Source organism: Delphinapterus leucas, chromosome 2, assembly GCF_059928025.1.
Source record: "Delphinapterus leucas isolate spDelLeu-1000000601 "Yukka" chromosome 2, BTC_Dleu_Yukka2, whole genome shotgun sequence".
NCBI classification, from domain to species: domain Eukaryota; kingdom Metazoa; phylum Chordata; class Mammalia; order Artiodactyla; family Monodontidae; genus Delphinapterus; species Delphinapterus leucas.
Genome location: NC_143130.1, coordinates 16165645 through 16187099, shown reverse-complemented (window position 1 = coordinate 16187099; position 21455 = coordinate 16165645). Strand labels below are relative to the sequence as shown.

The 21455-nt window shown below is 35.5% G+C and overlaps 1 protein-coding gene across 4 annotated transcripts in view; it reads right to left on the bottom strand.

Annotated features, from left to right (window-relative positions):
* The window catches only part of CCDC7 (coiled-coil domain containing 7), a 326255-nt gene that overhangs the window by 292366 nt on the left and 12434 nt on the right, over window positions 1–21455 (bottom strand). For all 4 annotated transcript variants that reach the window (XM_089906460.1, XM_089906462.1, XM_089906463.1 and 1 more), the window contains exons 3-6: window positions 18858–18941; window positions 4070–4090; window positions 3731–3763; window positions 2034–2197 (exon numbers count right to left, since the gene is read on the bottom strand). In XM_089906460.1, the coding sequence (XP_089762586.1) occupies window positions 2034–2197; window positions 3731–3763; window positions 4070–4090; window positions 18858–18941 (302 nt within the window). The remainder of the gene's footprint in view (window positions 1–2033; window positions 2198–3730; window positions 3764–4069; window positions 4091–18857; window positions 18942–21455) is intronic.

The following is a 21455-nucleotide window of genomic DNA, read 5'->3' as shown; positions in this document are numbered from 1 at the left end:
CCAATGGCATTTTTCACAGAACAAATAATTCTAAAGTTTGTATGGAAACACAAAAAACCCAAAGAGCCAAAGCAATCTTGAGAAAGCTAGCAGTATCACGCTCAGTGATTTCAAACTATGCTACAAAGCTATAGTAATCAAAACAGTATGGTACTGGCACAAAAAGAGACACATAGATCAATGGAACAGAATAGAAAGCCCAGAAATGAACCCATGCTTATATGGTCAATTTTCTACAACAAAGGATGCAAGAATATACAATAGGGAAGAGATAGTCTCTTCAATAAATGGTGTTGGAAAAACTGGACAGCTACATGAAAAAGAATGAAACTAGACCTCTTTCTTACACCACATACAAAAATAAACTCAAAATGGATTAAAGACTTAAATATAAACCCTGAAACCATAAAAATGCTAGAAGAAACACAGGCAGTAAACTCTTTGACAGGGGTCTTAGTAATATTTTTTTGGATCTCTGTCCCCAGACAAAGGCAACAAAAGCAAAAATAAACGTGTGGAATTATATCAAACTAAAAAAAAAAAAAGCTTTGCAAAACAAAACAAAAAGGCAACCTAATGAATGGGATAAGACATTCACAAATGATATATCTAGTAAGAGGCTAAAATTCAAAATATACAAAGAACTCATACAATAGCAAAAAAACAATTCAATTAAAAATGGGCAGAGGACCTGAATAAATACTCTTTCAAAGAAGACATGCAGATGTCCAACAGGCACATGAAAAGAGGCTCAACACTGCTAATCATCAGGGAAATGCAAATCAAAAACCACAGTGAGAAGTCACCTCCCAACTGTCAGAATGGTTATCATCCAAAAGACCAAAAAAATAACTGTGGGCAAGGATGTGCAGAAAAGGGAACCTTCATGCACTGTTGATAGAAATGCAAACTGATGTAGCCACTATGGAAAACAGTATGGAGGTTCCTCAAAAAATTAAAAATAGTACTGCCATATGAACTAGTAATTCCACTTCTGGGTATTTTTCCAGAGAAAACAAAAAAACTAATTCAAAAATGTATATTCTCCCCAATGTTCATATGTTCATTGCAGCATTATTTACAATAACCAGGATATGAAAGTAACCATCAATAGATGAATGGATAAACAAAATGAGATATATATATATATATATATATATATTCTTAGAACCAGAAAGCAGAAATGGTGGTTGCCAGGGGCTGAGGGGGATTGGGGAAATGCGGTGATGTTGGTCAAAAAGTACAAACTTCCAGTTATAAGTTGAATAAGTTCTAAAGATCTAATGTTTAGAACATTAGCATGGTGTTTACTGTTCATAATACCATTGTACTGTATACCTGAAATTTGCTGAAAGGGTAGATCTGAAGAGTTCTCACCACAAGAAAAAATAACTATGGAGGTGCAAAAAAATCACTGAAGATATTCTATGATGATGATTTATTCATCTATTTAATTTCAAGACAGATAAACCTCAAATATCAAACATGAGTGTCAACAGATAATGGAAGTATTCTTGTAATCATTCATCTGAATCTTCCTCCCACCTACCAAAAAAAGGATTTTCTCAACTAAAAAGTACAAATTTTATCTTTGGAACATATCCCTGTCCCTGTGCAATTTTTAATGACGGTGTTCTTGAACAATGAACTATTTCACTACACCTTAAATATATTAAGGAAGCTACCTAATCAAACTGAGAGAAGAGTTTATAAGCCAGATATTTCAAAGCCAGCAGTGTCCAATAGAACTTTCAAACAATAGGCACATGTGGCTACTAGGCACTTGAAAAGTGGCTAGTGTGACTAAAGAATTAGTTTTTTAATTAAATTTAACTGAACTTTAATTTTCATAGCCACATGTGCCTAGTCCCATTTCAAACTATTAAAAATTTCAAACAGGAACAAGCTGGCTAGATCTTCTGATTTGATTTAGAAGCTCTATGTATAGTATAAAATCTGAACCATTATCTTCCATTCATTACTAATTATATACCCACTCTTACTAATTCTTTTAACTCTTACATTTTACTTACTTGGGTTTAGATGACATGTCTTTGAAGGTGAATTTAGACCTTTCTTTAAGGCGATTTTTCAGTTCTTCAAGTTTGTGCACCTGCTTTACTATTTGTGCAATGCTTACACTGACTGTTTTATCAGGTGCTGGAAACTCTGCTGAAAAAGTTTGATCTTTACTTATCTAAAATAATAAAATTAGCCAGTTACTTAGGAAATACTCATTTTTCTCCCATACCTCAAAGAAATTTCATCATTTCATTTATCATATATAAATAAATATTGTATTATTCTTATCTATCTATAGCTATAATCACATACTAATATTTCACAATATTAGTGAAATTATATGAGCAATTGCCTAGCAACAGAATTATAGCTAAGTGTTGGCTTTTACATGTCAGAGCTCAAATTCAATCTTCTGTTTATTATTTTAATATATAAGAATTTTAAGCAAGTTAAATAACAATTATAACAGGATCAGTTAAAGGCAATTCAAAATATTTAAAAGAGAACTCTAATCCTTATGATGGGAGGAAGAGCTGAAAAAAGAAAAGTAGTCAAGCCATAGTCTTAGGACATAGCAAATAGAAATTCTAACATTGGGAATTTAAAACAGAGACTTCACTTTAGTAATGGTTACCTGAATGGGATTAAGATATAACAGCAGGAAGTAAGTACTGGGTAATGTACTGGAAGTCTGAGACTGTGGGATGCAGAACAGGTGGAAGGGAAGCTGAAGTTGTATGAATACTCTATGGACAAAGGCAAGATCCCTAATAAGAGGACATCAATCATAAACTGAACCTAAAAAGTGACATAGCAATCAGCTACAATTATCAATTTATTGCCTCTCATCTAAAATCCATTCTTCACTGTCCTGTTTATAGTAGTGGAACATTTCTATCTTGACAGGCAGCATGATGTTAACTTTTGTCAGCAGAGGGCCCTAGACACTAGAGGAGGAAGAAGCTTTTCTTCCAAGTTCTGTCATCTCTCTCTGCTTAATCCTAGGGCAGTACCCAGTGTAACTAGTAGTACTCACCTCCAGCAAATTTCAACAGCATCACCCCTATGGATGGTTTCCTGGCAAGGTCCCTGGCATGGCACATTCCCCACAGGCAGCTTCTCCCAGAACTTTAAGGACTAAACCACAAACATAGCCAAGGTAGAACTAGAATAATTCTCTAATTCCCTAAGGCTATCCTGGAAATCATTCTGCTGTATTAACAGCATACATAAAATCTTTTCCAAAATAAGGATAGAGACCAGTATTTCTCAAACTGGTGGCAAAGCACGTGAAAATAAAAGTATAAAAAACTCATTAAAATAACATTAAATTTAAAGAAAACAAATATATAATTTTATGAATAAGCATATTATGCATGACTTTTTAAATACAGGAGAAATATTTAAGTTGATAAGTTTTGTCTTGCCACTTATTTACTATTTTGTGTAAATTATGGAAACAATAATAATTAATTTTCCATTTTTCAATTTTAGGAGAAAGAATTGGTCAAATTCAGAGTAGACCACATACATGCAGGAGTATTGTATACAAACCACTAAGAAACATTTTAGTCTACCCATTTATTCCTTCTTTACCTAAATCAAAAGATTATAACCAATGGTTATTAAAAATTTTTAACTTATACCTCAAACTGGTTTTCAAATGAGACAAAATATTAACTTAATTAACAAGAAATGCTACACTTACCTCTTCCATCTGATTGACCTGTCGCTGAAACCACTTTAAATAAAAGAAGGAACAGAAAGGAAACAATATTGACAAGTCAATTTCTGCAGTGAAATAAATGAGTATGTGTATGTGTGTGTGTGAGTGTGTGTGTGTATCAAATATTAGTCCTACACCAAACATCATTTTATCTTAGGGTTCAGAATGGGGCTAAGGCAACATGTAACTGAAACGTAAAATTTTTAAATATATATAGCAGCAAGTTTGGGAGTTATTTTTACTTCCTCAAAACTTAGAAAACTCTTTTTCACTTATATGTATTTCTGTATTAAATTTTAGTAGGCAATATATTGAACATACCTTAAAAAGAGATTCCAAAATCTGAAAATAAAGTTTTAATGAAAACATTTAAAAATAAAACTCCTCACAATGTATGATATAATATTTAATTCAAGTCTCTTGAAATTTTCAATCACCAAAATACACAAGTTTCTAAAATATAACTATAAATCTATAATCCAGTCACAATATTTTTATATTTACAGTTTTTAGTACATCTTGCATAGACATCTTAGTTCTAGAAAAGAAAAAGAATCTTCCATTGTTACAGATCTACATTAAAAAAACCCAAAATAATTCACATATATGATTTCATGTATTTTCTTAATATAGGTAAGAAATAAAATTTAAGTTCTGAGAAGAGCATTATTTTTTTCATAGAGCTGAGAGTACAATAATGAAAAGCATTATCTTATGAACACTATTTCTTCAATATAACTTTGCTATGCTAAAAGGTCTAAGAATCAAGATATAAAATATTACACTACTACTTGATTTTTTAAATGGAAAATGCAAAGAACTGGTTTGGGAGATTATGAGAGAAAATGAATATACAAAACCTATCACACGGTCCGAACTACCAATATTTACCATTTACTAAATGTAATGCTAACCTGATTACATTTGCCACAAAAAACAACCAGACCCACTCTATTACAACCAAATAAAAGTTTCGAATTACATTATTAAAGAAAAATTGTATTACATGCATTCAGGCAGAAGAAAAGTTGCTTAACTGAAAAAAATCAGGCTAGTCTAAATTTCTCTTCTTTTACACCAACTCTAGATCAACAGTTCAAAAACTGTGACACCACAACCAAAAGCATCAGCATCACCTAAACAACCATATTTGTTTGTAATGCAGATTACTAGGCCCCACCCCAGCCTACTGACTCCAAAGCTCTGGAAGTAGGACCAGTAATTTGTATTTAAACTATCTATCCCTCCAGTTGATTCCTTTGCATGCTAAAGTTTAAGAATCACTGCACTAAGTAATAAGAAAGCATAGGTCTAAGCAAAAAGGGCTGAGACCCTCAAGAAAACATACCACAGCAAATTAATGTCCACATCTGAAGGAAAATATTTTCAGCTGTATAAGGATTTATGCCAATAAGGCATACTACCTTGCAATAAAGTCATTCTTTCCACTATCTGGAGAGATTCCAAGGTTCTCAAAATCTCCTTTCCTGTCTGGGAACGTAATGGGAATCCCTTGTATGTATCAATTCATCCACTCATTGCAGTCAGGGTTCTACAATTACTTAAACCACTTAAAGCCTAGAGAACAGTGGCTTTCTTAAATACTGAACCATCAATAACACATCATCAATTATTACTGGTACTGCTGAATGTAGGACATTATTGATAAAAATAAGTGGAATATGAAAATTGCCCAGAAGTGAGGAAAACCAACATTAGACACATAACACTAAACAGAAGAAAAATTATATGATACTACGGAGCAACGTCTATAAAGTTCTTGGGGGAAATATTAAACCTCCATTCTAATTTTGAAGATATTATCATTTAAATGTGAAGCCAAAATGCAACTATTTTCAAGAATTCAGAGATTTAGAAACTATTTTACCACACATTCTAACCTAGCAAAACAATAAGTTAATCTCAGAAAAGTGAACACAAGAAAAAGCTATAAGCAAAGTAACAAGGAAATACCCTACTCTACAAAATTGTTAATGGGGCTGGCATTTAACGTAGCTGTTATAAAAAGCTTCCTAAAGAGAAGATAGATAGCATAGTGTTTTTTAAAAAAAAGGAAAATAATAGTAATATGAAACTGACATACCAGATAGACACAGGGTGTCACAGAAGCCAAGGGAAAGGCACTTCAAGAACAAAATGGTCAACAATGTCAAATCTGCTGAGGTGTCAAGAAAGATGCACACTTGATTTAACACTATGGGAGTCATTACTATCTTCAGATGGCTAGTTCAGTGGACATTGGGGGCAGAAGGCAAACTGAAGTACAGATAAATGGGAGAAATATGAAGTAAGTATAAGAATATTTTTGAAGAGTACTGTGTGGGAAAAGGTAGAGCAATGTTGGGCAGTACTGGAAGGAAATATGCACTCAATGGAAGAATTTTATAAAACCTTGTTTAAAAGTCAACATTTTACTTTTTTATGATGTTAACATCCATAATCACATTCCCTGGATACTAAAAATTACTAAAGGGGTAGAATAAATCTTGATATTTTTATGGGCTACTTGTATTTCCTCCTTTGCAAACACCTTTTTTATCTCCTTTGAGCATCTTGTATTGATTTACCTTATACTTACTGACAGGTAAATGTTATCTATATACTCTGGATTTCCTCTGTCTGATATATGCGATCTAAGTATTTTCCGCTATTTGAAACTTCTCCTGCACTTCTCTTTATGAATTTTTTACACAATAGAGGTTTTAATATAGTTGAATTTAGCAATCTTTCCCTTTATGACTTATATATTCTTCTGTAATTGTTCCTTGCTCCAGGTCATAACGACAGCCTCCTATATCTGTTTCTAAATATGTTATTGCTTTTGATTTTTTATTAGGTCTTTAGTCCATCAGAAAATGATTTTTGTATATACTATAAAGAATAAACTTTTTTTATCTTATAAATAACCACTGTTCCAGGGCCATTTATTATGCTACTACTTCTCTATCATTAATAAAATTTTCCATATATAAAAGGGTCTATTTCTGAGCCTTTATTCAATTCCATTGGTCTATCTAACCTTGCACCAAAAGCACACAACCATAATTAATATAGCTTTCTAACAAGTCTTGATACCTGCTAGGGCAAGTACTCTCACCTGTTCTTTGTCTTCAGAACTCACTTGGTTATTCTTGGTCCATTTAACTTCTATATAAAATTCACAGTCAGTTGCAAATTTCCACCAGAAAGGTAAACCTATTTGGGGAATTAGGGAGTGATGACAGCAAAAATGGCTGTAGGGAGTTCCAAGGGCCTATCCTTCACAGAAAACACTGAAGAAAAAGTGAGCAAAAACTGTTACAATCAACTTTGTGAAAACTCTGGGAAACAGTGAAGGCTTTACAGGAGCCAAATAGTGATGGATCAAGAAAAATGCAGGTTAAACATGCTAGGAGACCTTTGCGGCATTTAAACTTAGCCTTGCCCCACCCACTTCCCCAGAGCACTGGCAGTCTTAAAGACTGCAGCCTCCATTCCTGGTGTGGGTATATATTACAGTTCTGGAGGAAAAAAGAGGAATTGTGTTTTTCTATTTTGTCCTGTCTAGAGGTTGCTTGAAGGACTTGTAGCTTTTACCCTTTGTTTCATCTCAGAACTCTCTCAGGGCAGAAAACCAGCGAAGTGGAGAGTATTCCTCAAAAAAACTGAAAGGTAGTTAAACAAGCCACTGCTCCCTGGAGAAAATGATTATAGCTGAGGCAAACGATATACATGTCAAAGCCTAGAAGTAAAAACTGGAGAGAGTTATTTTGGAAAAATAAGGATTTTGAAATTCCCATATATTAGGGGGAATCTAGTAAGCTACACACTTGCCCAGGGCAGGACTCATGCTCAGAAAATATCGTAGTAGACACTAAACTTTCACCTCTGCCTCATCTTTAGCTCCACACAAGTAGAAAATTAAGGCTAAGGCAGTTCTGTAAACAGCCTGGCTAAGTTTTAAAGAAGTGCCTCAAAACAGAGCCAGTCTTCAAATGCCAGGAGAATATTTTTTTTCTCCTTTTCTTTATGTTTTTGTGGCTCCAGGCACTTAAGGAAATCTCTTGTCAAACCCACTAGTTGACCACATCTATAGAACAGAAACCTGAGAGATGAAACACAACAAAAACTACAGACTTGAAAAATAAATAGTTTAGATTTCTATTTTCCAATTTGGCATGTAAGGAGACTAGATCCACCACATTGTCCTAACAACAAGTAAAAAGCTGAACAAATTAAAAATCAACAAATCTTCTTAAATCTATCACAGTACTAAAGTCACAGAGCAAAAACCATGGCCTCCAAAATTAGAGAGACAGGCAAGACAGAAGATCACAAATTACTGGAGCAGAAATCTGTGAGCACAAACCTCCACAGTACTGGGGTACAAAAACCTAAAGTGTAAATGATGAATCGCTGCAGGCTCAGCATGGACAAGCTTGAGAGTTAAAAATTCTGGGGATGGGGCCAAGTTTTGAGGGATTTTTTTAGTAATTAAACATACACTTACTACTTGGTGTTTACCCAAATGAATTGAAAACTTATAGACATAAAAAAACCTGCACACAGATGTTTATAGCATCTTTATTTGTAATTGCTGAAACTTGGAAGGAAGCATGCTGCCTTTCAGTAGGTAAATAGATAAACAACCTGTGGCACAAGACAATGGATTATTCTGCACTAAAAACAAATGAGCTATCAATCCATGAAAAGACATATAGGAATCTTAAATCCTTACTACTAAGTGAAATAAGCCAATCCAAAAACACTCCAAACTGTATAATTCCAACTATACAACATGGTAAAAAAGGAAAACTATGGAAACATAAAAATCAGAAGCTTCCAGGATTTTTAGGGGGCAGGAAGGGATGCATAAGTGGAGCAGAGAGGATTTTTAGGGCAGTGAAACTATTCTGTATGATAGCATCATTGTGGATGCATGTCATCATACATTAGTTAAAACCCACAGAATGTACAACACCAAGAGGAAACCTTATGTAAACTATGGACTTTGGGTGATAATGCTGTCAATATAGGTTCATAATTCATAAAAAAGATATCACTCTGGTGCACAATGTTGATAGTAGGGGAGGTTGTGCAAGTGGGAAAAAGGGGTATATGGGAATTCTCCGTACTATCTGCACAGCTTTGCTGAGAACATAAAACTGCTCTTAAAATAAAATCTATTTTATAAAATAATAGTTTAGGAAAATCACTAAACAATCAATACTCACAGCAAGAAATAAGAATAAAATTTGAGGAGAGGAAAATCTGATGTCCAGAGTTATAAAATTTAAAATGTCTAGTTTTCAACAAAACTTATGAAGCATTCACAAGAACAAGAAAGTACGACTAATTCCTTGGAAAAATAAACAAACATTGTCCCTGAGGAAACTCACATATTGGACTTAGTAGACAAAAACTTTAAATCTACCGCCTTAAACATGCTCAAAAGCTAAAGGAGAGGCTGCGTTCAAGATGGCGGAGTAGAAGGACGGGCTATCACTCCCGCTTGTGAGATCTCTGGGAATCACAACTAACTGCAGAACAATCATCGACAGGAAGACACTGGAACTCACCAAAAAAAATACCCCACATCCAGAGACAAAGGAGAAGCCACAATGAGATGGTAGGAGGGGCCCAATCACAGTAAAATCAAATCCCATAACTGCTGGGTGGGTGACTCACAGACTGGAGAACATTTATACCACAGAAGTCCACCCACTGGAGTGAAGGTTCCAAGTCCCACATCAAACTTCCCAACCTGGGCATCCGGCAATGGGAGCAGGTGTTCCTAGAGAATTACACTTTGAAGGCTAGTGGGATTTGATTACAAGACTTCGACAGGACTCGGGGAAACAGAAACTCTACTCTTGGACAGCACACACAAAGTAGTGTGTGCATCGGGACACAGGGGAAGGAGCAGTGACGCCACAGGAGACTGAACCAGACCTACCTGGCTAGTGTTGCAGGGTCGCCTGCAGAGGCAGAGCGTGGCTGTGTCTCACCGTGAGGACAATGACACTGGCAGCAGAAGTTCTGGGAAGTACTCCTTGGCGTGAGCCCTCCCAGAGTCTACCATTAGCTGCACCAAAGAGCCTGGGTAGGCTCCCCTGTTGGGTCACCTCAGGCCAAACAACCAACAGGGAAGGAACACAGCCCCACCCATCAGCAGACAAGCAGATTAAAGTTTTACTGAGCTCTTCCCACCAGAGCAACAGCCAGCTTTACCCACCACCAGTCCCTCCCATCAGGAAACTTACACAAGCCTCTTAGATAGCCTCATCCACCAGAGGGCAGACATCAGAAGCAAGAACAATAATCCTGCAGCCTGTGGAACAAAAACCACATTCACAGAAAGACAGACAAGATTAAAAGACAGAGGGCTATGTACCAGATGAAGAAACAAGACAAAACCCCAGAAAAGACAACTAAATGAAGTGGAGATAGGCAACTTCCCAGAAAACGAATTCAGAAAAATGATACTGAAGATGACCCAGGAACTCGGAAAAAGAATGGAAGCAAAGATCGAGAAGATGCAAGAAATATTTACCTAGAAGAATTAAAGAACAAACAGAGATGAACAATACAATAACTGAAATGAAAAATACACTAGAAGGAATCAACAGCAGAATAACTGAGGCAGAAGAACGGACAAGTGACCTGGTAGACAGAATGGTGGAATTCACTGCTGCGGAACAGAAAAAAGAACGAAAAGAAATGAAGACAGCCTAAGGGACATCTGGGACAACATTAAACACAACAATATTCACATTAAAGGGGTCCCAGAAGGAGAAGAGAGAGAGAAAGGACCCGAGAAAATATTTGAAGAGATTATAGTCAAAAACTTCCCTAACATGGGAAGGGAAACAGCCACCTAAATCCAGAAAAAGCAGAGAGTACCATACAGGATAAACCCAAGGAGAAACACGCCAAGACGTATAGTAATCAAATTGCAAAAAATTAAAGACAAAGAAAAATTATTGAAAGCAGCAAGGGAAAAACAACAAATAACAAACAAGGGAACTCCCATAGGGTAAGAGCTGATTTCTCAGCAGAAACTCTACAAGCCAGAAGGGAGTGGCATGACATATTTAAAGTGATGAAAAGGAAGAACCTACAACCAAGATTACTCTACCCGTCAAGGATCTCATTCAGATTCGATGGAGAAATCAAAGGTATACAGGCAAGCAAAAGCTAAGAGAATTCAGCACCACCAAACCAGCTCTACAACAAATGCTAAAGGAACTTCTCTAAGTGGGAAACACAAGAGAAGAAAAGGACCTACATAAACAAACCCAAAACAATTAAGAAAATGGTAAGAGGAACATACATATCGATAACTACCTTAAACGTGAATGGATTAAATGCTCCAAGCAAAAGACACAGGCTCGCTGAATGGATACAAAAACAAGACCCATATATATGCTGTCTACAAGAGACCCACTTCAGACCTACGGACACATACAGACTGAAAATGAGGGGATGGAAAAAGATATTCCACGCAAAAGGAAATCTAAAGAAAGCTGGAGTAGCAATTCTCATATCAGACAAAATAGACTTTAAAATAAAGACTACTACAAGAGTCAAAGGAGGACACAAAATAATGATCAAGGGATCAATCCAAGAATAACAATTATAAATATTTATGCACACAGGAGCACCTCAATACATAACGCAAATACTAACAGCCATAAAAGGGGAATCGACAGTAACACAATCATAGGAGGGGACTTTAACTCCCCACTTTCACGAATGGACAGATCATCCAAAATGAAAATAAATAAGGAAACACAAGCTTTAAACGATACATTAAACAAGATGGACTTCATTGATATTTATAGGACATTCCATCCAAAAACAATGGAATACACATTCTTCTCAAGTGCTCATGGAACATTCTCCAGGATAGATCATATGTTGGGTCACAAATCAAGCCTTGGTAAATTTAAGAAAACTGAAATCGTATCAAGTATCTGTTCTGACCACAACGTTATGAGACTAGATATCAACTACAGGAAAAACACTGTAAAAAACACAAACACATGGAGGCTAAACAATACACTACTAAATAACCAAGAGATGACTGAATAAATTAAAGAGGAAATAAAAAAATACCTAGAAACAAATGACAATGAAAACACGATGACCCAAAACCTACGGTATATAGCAAAAGCAGTTCTAAGAGGAAAGTTTATAGCAATACAATCCTACCTCAAGAAACAAGAAAAATCTCAAATAAACCACCTAAAGCAATTAGAGAAAGAAGAACAAAAAAAACTCCGAAGTTAGCAGAATAAAAGAAATCATAAAGATCAGATCAGAAGTAAAAAAAAAGAAATAAAGGAAAGATCAGCAAAGATCAATAAAACTAAAAGCTGGTTCTTTGAGAAGATAAACGAAATTGATAAACCACTAGCCAGACTCATCAAGAAAAAAAGGGAAAAGTCTCAAATCAACACAATTAGAAATGAAAAAGGAGAAATAATGACTGACACTGCAGAAACACAAAGGACCATGAGAGATTACTGCAAGCAACTCAATGCCAATAAAATGGACAACCTGGAAGAAATGGACAAATTCTTAGAAAAGCACAACCTTCTGAGACTGAACCAGGAAGAAATAGAAAATATAAACAGACCAATCACAAGCACTGAAATTGAAAACTGTGATTTAACATCTTCCAACAAGCAAAAGCCAAGGACCGATGGATTCACAGGCAAATACTATCAAACATTTAGGGAAGAGGTAACACCTATCCTTCTTAAACTCTTCCAAAATATAGCCAAGGGAGTAACACTCCCAAACTCATTCTATGAGGCCACCATCACCCTGATACCAAAACCAGAAAAAGATGTTACAAAACAAGAAAACTACAGGCCAATATCACTGATGAACATGGATGCAGAAATCCTCAACAAAATATTAGCAAACAGAATCCAACAGCACATTAAAAGGATCATACACCATGATCAAATGGGGTTTATCCACTTGATAAAGAAATGCAAGGATTCTTCAATATATTCAAATCAATCAATGTGACACACCATATTAACAAACTGAAGGATAAAAACCATATGATAATCTCAGTAAATGCAGAAAAAGCTTTTGACAAAATTCAACATCTATTTATAAAAACTCTCCAGAAACTAGGCATAGAGGGAACTTAACTCAACATAATAAAGGCCATATATGACAAACCCACAGCCAACATCATTCTCAATGTTGAAAATCTGAAAGCATTTCCACTAAAATCAGGAACAAGACAAGGTTGCCCACTCTCACCACTCTTATTTAATATAGTTTTGGAAGTTTTAGCCACAGCAATCAGAGAAGAAAAGGAAATAAAAGGAATCCAAATCGGAAAAGAAGAAGTAAAGCTGTCACTGTTTGCAGATGACATGATACTGTACATAGAGAATCCTAAAGATGCTACCAGAAAACTACTAAAGCTAATCAATGAATTTGGTAAAGTGGCAGAATACAAAATTAATGCACAGAAATCTCTTGCATTCCTATACACGAATGATGAAAAATCTGAAATAGAAATTAAGGAAACAGTCCCACTTACCACTGCAACAAAAAGAATAAAATGCCTAGGAATAAACCTACCTAAGGAGACAAAAGACCTGTATGCAGAAAACTATAAGACACTGATGAAAGAAATTAAAGGTGGTACAAACAAATGGAGAGATATACCATGTTCTTGGAATGGAAGAATCAACATTGTGAAAATGACTCTACTACCAAAAGCGATCTACATATTCACAGCAATCCTAAACAAACTGCCAATGGCATTTTTCACAGAACAAGAACAAAAAATTTCACAATTTGTATGGAAACACAAAAGACCCCGGATAGCCAAAGCAATCCTGAGAAAGAAAAACGGAGATGGAGGAGTCAGGCTTCCAGACTTCAGACTATACTACAAAGCTACAGTAATCAAGACAATATGGTACTGGCACAAAAACAGAAATATAGATCAACGGAACAGGATAGAAAACCCAGAGGTAAACCCACGCACTTACAGTCACCTTAATTTTGATAAAGGAAGCAAGAATATACAATGGAGAAAGACAGCCCCTTCAATAAGTGGTGCTGGGAAAACAGGACAGCTGCATGTAAAGGAATGAAATTAGAACACTCCCTAACACCATACATTAAAATAAACTCCAAATGGACTAAAGACCTAAATGTAAGGCCAGACACTATAAAACTCTTAGAGGAAAACATAGGAAGAACAATCTTTGACATACATCACAGCAAGATCCTTTTTGACCCACCTCCTAGAGAAATGGAAATAAAAACAAAAATAAACAAATGGGACCTAATGAAACTTACAAAGCTTTTGCACAGCAAAGGAAACCACCAACAAGGTGAAAAGAAAACCCTCAGTGTGGAAGAAAATATTTGCAAATGAAGGAACTGACAAAGGATTAATCTCCAAAATATACAACCAGCTCATGCAGTTCAATATCTAAAAAAAAGCAACCCAATACAAAAAGGATAGAAGATCTAAATAGACATTTCTCCAAAGAAGATATACAGATTGCCAACAAACACATGAAAGGATGCTCAACATCACTAATCATTAAAGAAACGCAAATCAAAACTACAATGAGGTATCACTTCACACCAGTCATAATGGCCATCATCAAAAAAATCTACAAACAATAAATGCTGGAGAGGCTGTGGAGGAAAGGGAACCCTCTTGCACTGTTAGTGGGAATGTAAATTGATACAGCCACTACGGAGAACTGTATGGAGGTTCCTTAAAAAACTAAAAATAGACCATATGACCCAGCAATCCCACTACTGGGCCTATACCCTGAGGAAACTATAATTCAAAAAGAGTCATGGGGCTTCCCTGGTGGCGCAGTGGTTGAGAGTCCACCTGCCGATGCAGCGGACACGGGTTCATGCCCCGGTCCGGGAAGATCCCACATGCCGTGGAGCGGCTGGGCCCATGAGCCATGGCCGCTAAGCCTGCGCATCCGGAGCCTGTGCTCCGCAACGGGAGAGGCCACAACAGTGAGAGGCCCACGTACCGCAAAAAAAAAAAAAAAAGAGAGAGCCATGCACCACAATGTTCATTGCAGCACTATTTACAATAGAGCCAGGACATGGAAGCAACCTAAGTGTCCATCAACAGATGAATGGATAAAGAAGATGTGGCACATATATACAATGGAATATTACTTAGCCATAAAAAAAAAAGAAATTGAGTTATTTGTAGTGAGGTGGATGAACCTAGAGTCTCTCATACAAAGTGAAATAAGTCAGAGAGAGAAAAACAAATACCATATGCTAACACATATATATGGAGTCTAAAAAAACAAAAATGGTTCTGATGAACTTAGGGGCAGAACAGGAATAAAGATGCAGAGGTATAGAATGGACTTGAAAACACGGGGATGGGGAAGGGTAAGCTGGGACGAAGTGAGAGAGTAGCACTGACATACATACACTACCAAATGTAAAATAGATAGCTAGTGGGAAGCAGCCGCATTGCACAGGGAGATCAGCTCGGTGCTTTGTGACCACCTAGACCGGTGGGATAGTGAGGGTGGGAGGGAGATGCAAGAGGGAGGGGATATGGGGATATATGTACACATATAGCTGATTCACTTTGTTATACAGCAGAAACTAAAACACTGTAAAGCAATTATACTCCAATAAAGATGTTGGAAAAAAAAAGTCAGTTGCATTCGTATATGTTAACAATGACCAATCCAAAAAGAAAATTAAGAAAATAATCCAATTTACTATAGCATCAAAAAACATAAAAATATTTAGGAATAAAATAAACCACGGAGATGAAAGATTTTAACAGAGGGAACTATAAAACATTGCTAAAAGAAATTAAACAAGATACAAATAGACGGAAAGACACCCCATGGTCATGGATTGGAAGACTTACTACTGTTAAAATGTACATAATAGCCAGTGCAATCCCTATCAAAATCCCAATGGCATTTTCTGCAGAAATAGAAAAAATACTATCATTCATATGGAATATCAAGGGCCCCCAAATTGCCAAAACAATCTTAAAAAATCAAAACAAAGTCATAGGCCTCAACCTTCCTGATTTCAAGATACATTACAGCAAAAGTAATTAAGACAGTGCTGCACTGTCATAAAGATAGATACATATGTATACCTAAAACTAATACAGTGTTATATGTGAATGATACCTAAATTTTTTTTTTTTTTTTTTGTGGTACGCGGGCCTCTCACTGTTGTGGCCTCTCCCGCTGTGGAGCACAGGCTCCGGATGCACAAGCTCATGGGCCATGGTTCACGGGCCCAGCCGCTCCGCGGCACGTGGGATCTTCCCAGACCAGGGCACGAACCTGCATCCCCTGCATCGGCAGGCGGACCCTCAACCACTGCGCCACCAGGGAAGCCCAATATCGAGATTTTTAAAAATAAAAATAAAAAATAATTTAAAAGATATATAAACCAATGGAACAGAATTGAAAACCCAGAAATAAACCCTATTATACATGGCAAAATGATTTTATACAAGAGTACCAATGGGGAAAGAACCATCTCGTCAACAAATAATGCTGAAAAAATTAGATATCCACATGCAAAGAATAAAGTTCATCCTTCCCTTACACTATGTATAAAAATTAACTCAAAATGGATCCATAACCTGAATACAAGATCTAAACCTATTAAACTGCTGGAAGAAAACACAGGGGAAAAGTGTCAGGAAATTGGATTTGGCAATGATTTCTTGGACATGACACCTAAAGCCCAAGCTTAACAAAAGCAAAAATAAACTAATGCGAGACTTCCCTGGTGGTCCAGTGGGTAAGACTCTGCGCTTCCAATGCAGAGGGCCTGGGCTCAATCCCTGTTTTGGGAACTAGATCCCACATGCATGCCACAACTAAGAGTCCACATGCCACAACTAAGAAGTCCACATGCTACAACTAAGATGTCTGCATGCCACAACCACGAAGCTTGCATGCCGCAACTAAGACCCAGTGCAGCCAAAATAAATACATAAATAAATACATAGAAAAAAATAAAACTTTGAAAAAGAATGAAAAAAATAAACAAATGGGTCTACATCAAATTAAAAAGTCACCACACATCAAAGGAAACCAACAAAATGAAAAGGCAATCTATGGAAGGGGAGCAAATATTTGCAAGCCATATATATTACTGTAAAAAGGCTTAATATCTAGAATATATAAGGAACTCATGCAACTAAATAGCAAAATAACAAATAACCTGATTTTAAAATGGGCAAAGAAATAAAAAATGAATAGACATTTTTCCAAATAAGACATACAAATGAACAACGGGTACATGAAAAGGTGTTCAACATCACTCATCATCAGGGAAATGCAAATTAAAATCATATGAGATATCACCTCATACCTGTGAAAATGTGTATTAAGAGAAAATAAGCACTGATCAGGATGTGGAGAGAGGGAACCCTCATGCACTGTTGGTGGGTATGTAAATTGATATAGCAACTATGGAAAACAGTATGTAGGTTTCTAAAAAAAATTAAAAATATAAGTACCATATGATCCAGCAATCCCACTTTCAGGTATATATCCAAAGGAAACAAAATCAGTATCTCAAAAAGATATCTGCACTCCCATGGTCTTTGCAGCATTATTCACAATAGCCAAGATATCGAAAAAGTCTAAGTGTCCGTCAATGGATGAATGGATAAAGAAATTGTGATATACATACAAAATGGAATATTATTCAGGCATTAAAAAAAAGAAGGAAAACCTGCCATTTGTGACAACATTGATGAATCTGTAAGACACTATGGTAAATGAAACAAGCCAGACACAGAAAGAAAAATATTTCATGACCCCATTTATACATGAAATCAAAACAAACAAAAACAACCCCTCATAGTAACTGAGAGTAGAATGGTGATTACTAGGGGCCAAACAGAGGGGGTCACAGGAAGTTATTGTTTAATGCATACAGTTTCAGTTTTGCAAGATGAAAAGAGCTCTGTAGTGGAAGGCAGTGATGGTTACACAATATAAATGTACTTAACACCACTGAACTGTACACTTAAAAATGCTTAAGATAGTATACTTTATGTTCATTTTCCAATTAAAAAATTAGAAAAAGTGTGTATATAAATATATATATATGTGTGTGTGTGTGTATATATATAGCAAAACATGAGAAAGTATATTTTATAATGTTACTAATGCTTATGCATCAGAGTAACATTACACATAATTTATTTTCCTATGTACTTTTCATACTTCTTTAAATGTTCCACAATACTTTCAAAATCAGCTAAAACACAATGAATGTTATTTTTCAAAACTCACAAAATAAGAAAATGTATTACCAAATAATACATATGGTATTATTTAATTTCTAAAGAATAATATGTATAACTATGAAAAAATAAGAAGGTAAACAAAAATATGTTGACAAGAGTTATCTCAGGGAAACAGGATTATGATGACTTTTATTTTCTTTTTGTATGCCTTCATTTTTAAATTTTCATTATTTATGCCATTACTTTTGTAATATAAATGTACTTATTTAAAAAACACAGTAAGATATAAATACTACATATGAAAATATTAATGACCCAGTCAATGCTGTACATAAAGGACAATTCACAGACATAAACGCCTACGATAAATAATGCTTTCCAATGCTTTTTTCTTTTTTTTTTGCGTTACGCGGGCCTCTCACTGTTGTGGCCTCTCCCGTTGCAGAGCACAGGCTTCAGACGCGCAGGCTCAGCGGCCATGGCTCACGGGCCTAGGCGCTCCGCGGCATGTGGGATCTTCCCGGACCAGGGCACAAACCTATGTCCCCTGCATCGGCAGGCGGACTCTCAACTACTGCGCCACCAGGGAAGCCCTCCAATGCTCTTTATAACTACTTAAGGCACTATATCTAGACTAATATTGCTGCCTGGATTATCATATTCAAGATCAAACAACCAATATAACTTTAAATATTTTATTATTAAAATGATTGTTAATAATAATGAATAGTAATTATCAGTTTATCTTGTTTTATTAATATTATTAGTAGCTTATAATTAAAATATTAAGCAATATTTTATGCTTAGCAGTTTCCACAGAATACGTACATTATGTTCTTCCTTAGCTGCTGCTTCTAACTGAGCTGCAAGTTGTGAACAACATACCAAGAATGAATTCAGATCATTCTCAACCTTATGAAAAAAAGAGAAAGTTACTTTTATTTCAGAATTCATATGCATATCCATCTATATTTTAGAATATTTAACTACTTTTGAAAATAGTTTTGTGTATGTAATTTCTGTCCCTTGAAATGCATAAAATGAGAAACCATGTTCCAAATGCTATACCAGCAAATTTTCCCAGAAAGAAAGTACATTCTGGGTAGTGGCTCAGTAATGACATATACCCAGCTATGTCTCTCTTCACAGGTGTAGAAAATCAAGCATTCCAGCCTTAGCCTTCTGAAATTTAGGGGTAGCAGAAAAAGTACACACTTAAATATACGTTAAATAATGCTTTCTGTTAAAAAATGAATGCTAATTATGACTTCTGATTATAACTATACTTGCCAAGAGATAATAGTCTTTCACCTTTACTTAATGAGCAATAGAAAATTTTGAGGAAAAAAAGTTACATATTAAAATGTCACAATGACTGAATCTCTTTTAGTAGAGCAGTAATCTGTAAATCCGAGAACTGACCAAAGATAAATAAACCTCAGATGCTTATATACAGTTAGAATTCTGACAGAATGTTCTCCAGGACAAATATGATCCCTCAACATTACATTTTACACATACTCAGAGGTTCATATTTTTTTATCATGGTAAAACCTATAATCATATAAGAGACAGAGGGGGAAACTAAAATAGTCATTCAGGAGAGTGGGAAAATGAATTAACTAGAGTTACTAATCACAAATATAAAGTGAGACCATTAGCAGACTTGGGGATTTTCTTCCACCCACATTCAGGTGCCACAAATAGACGATGAACATCAATTTGATCAAGATACATATTCTTTTCAAGTGCACACAGAACATTATCCAGGATAGATCACATGCAGGGCCACAAAGCAAGCCTTGCTAAATATAAGAAAACTGAAATATCAAGCATCCTTTCTGACCACAACACTATGAGGCTAAAAATCAACTACAAGAAAAAACTGCAAAAAATACAAACACATGGATGCTAAACGATATGCTGCTAAACAACCAATGGCTCAATGAAGAAATCAAAGAAGAAATCAAAATATACCTAGAGACAAATGAAAATGAAAGCATGATAATCCAAAACCTATGGGATGCAGCAGAAGCAGTTCTACAGAGGGAAGTTTACAGCAAGTTCCAGCTTACCTCTGGAAACAAGAAAAATCTCAAACAACCTAACCTCACGCCTAAAGCAACAAGAATAAAGAACAAACAAAAGCAAAAGTTAGTAGAAGAAAAGAAATCATAAAGATCAGAGCTGAAATAAATGAAATAGAGATTAAAAAATCAATAGAAAAGACCACTGAAATCTAATTCTTTGAAAAAACAAACAAAATTGATAAAACTTTAGCCAGACTCAAGAAAAGAAGGGAGAGGGCCCAAATCAATAAAATCAGAAATGAAAAAGGAAAAGTTACATCCAACACCACAGAAATACAAAGGATCATGAAACTACTACAAGCAACTATAAGCCAATAAAATGGACAATCCAGAAGATATGGACAAATTCTTGAACCAAGAACAAAGAGAAAATATGAACAGACCAATTATCAGAACTGAAATTGAAAGAGTAACTTAAAAACTCCCAAAAAACAAAAGTCCAGGACCAGATGACTTCACAGGTGACTTCTACCAAACATTTAGAGAAGAGTTAACACCTATCCTTCCGAAAATATTCCAAAAAACTGGAGAGGAAGGAAGACTTCTGAACTCATTCTATGAGGCTACCATCACCCTGATACCAAAACCAGACAAAGATACCACAAAAAAAGAAAATTACAGCCCCATATCACTGATGAACATAGATGCAAAAATCCTCAAAATACGAGCAAACCTACTCAACAATACATTAAAAGGTTCATACAATATGACCAAGTGGGATTTATCCCAGGGATGCAAGGATTTTTCAATATCCACAAATCAATCAATGTGATACACAACATTAACAAATTGAAGAATATAAACCATATGATCATCTCAATAGATGCAGAAAAAACTTCTGATAAAATTCAACATCCATTTATGATTAAAAAAAAACTCTTTAGAAAGTAAGAATAGAGGGAACATACCCTCAACATAATAAAGGCCATATATGACCAACCCACAGCTAACATTATACTCAACTGTGAGAATGCCCACCCTCGCCACTTTTACTCAACATAGTTTTGGAGGTCCTAGTCACAGCACTCAGAGAAGAAAAAGAAAAGGAATCCAAATTAGAAAAGAAGAAGTAAAACTGTCACTGTTTTCAGATGACATGATAGTATACATAGAAAATCCTAAAGACACTACCAGAAAACTACTGAAGCTCAGCAATGAATTCAGTAAAGTTGCAGGATACAAAATTAATATACAGAAATCTGTCGCATTTGTATACACTAACAACAAAAGATCAGAAAGAGAAATTAAGGAAACAACCCCATCACATCAAAAAATAGAATAAAATAAAGTACCTAGGAATAAACCTACCTAAGGAAACAAAAGACCTGTTCTCCAA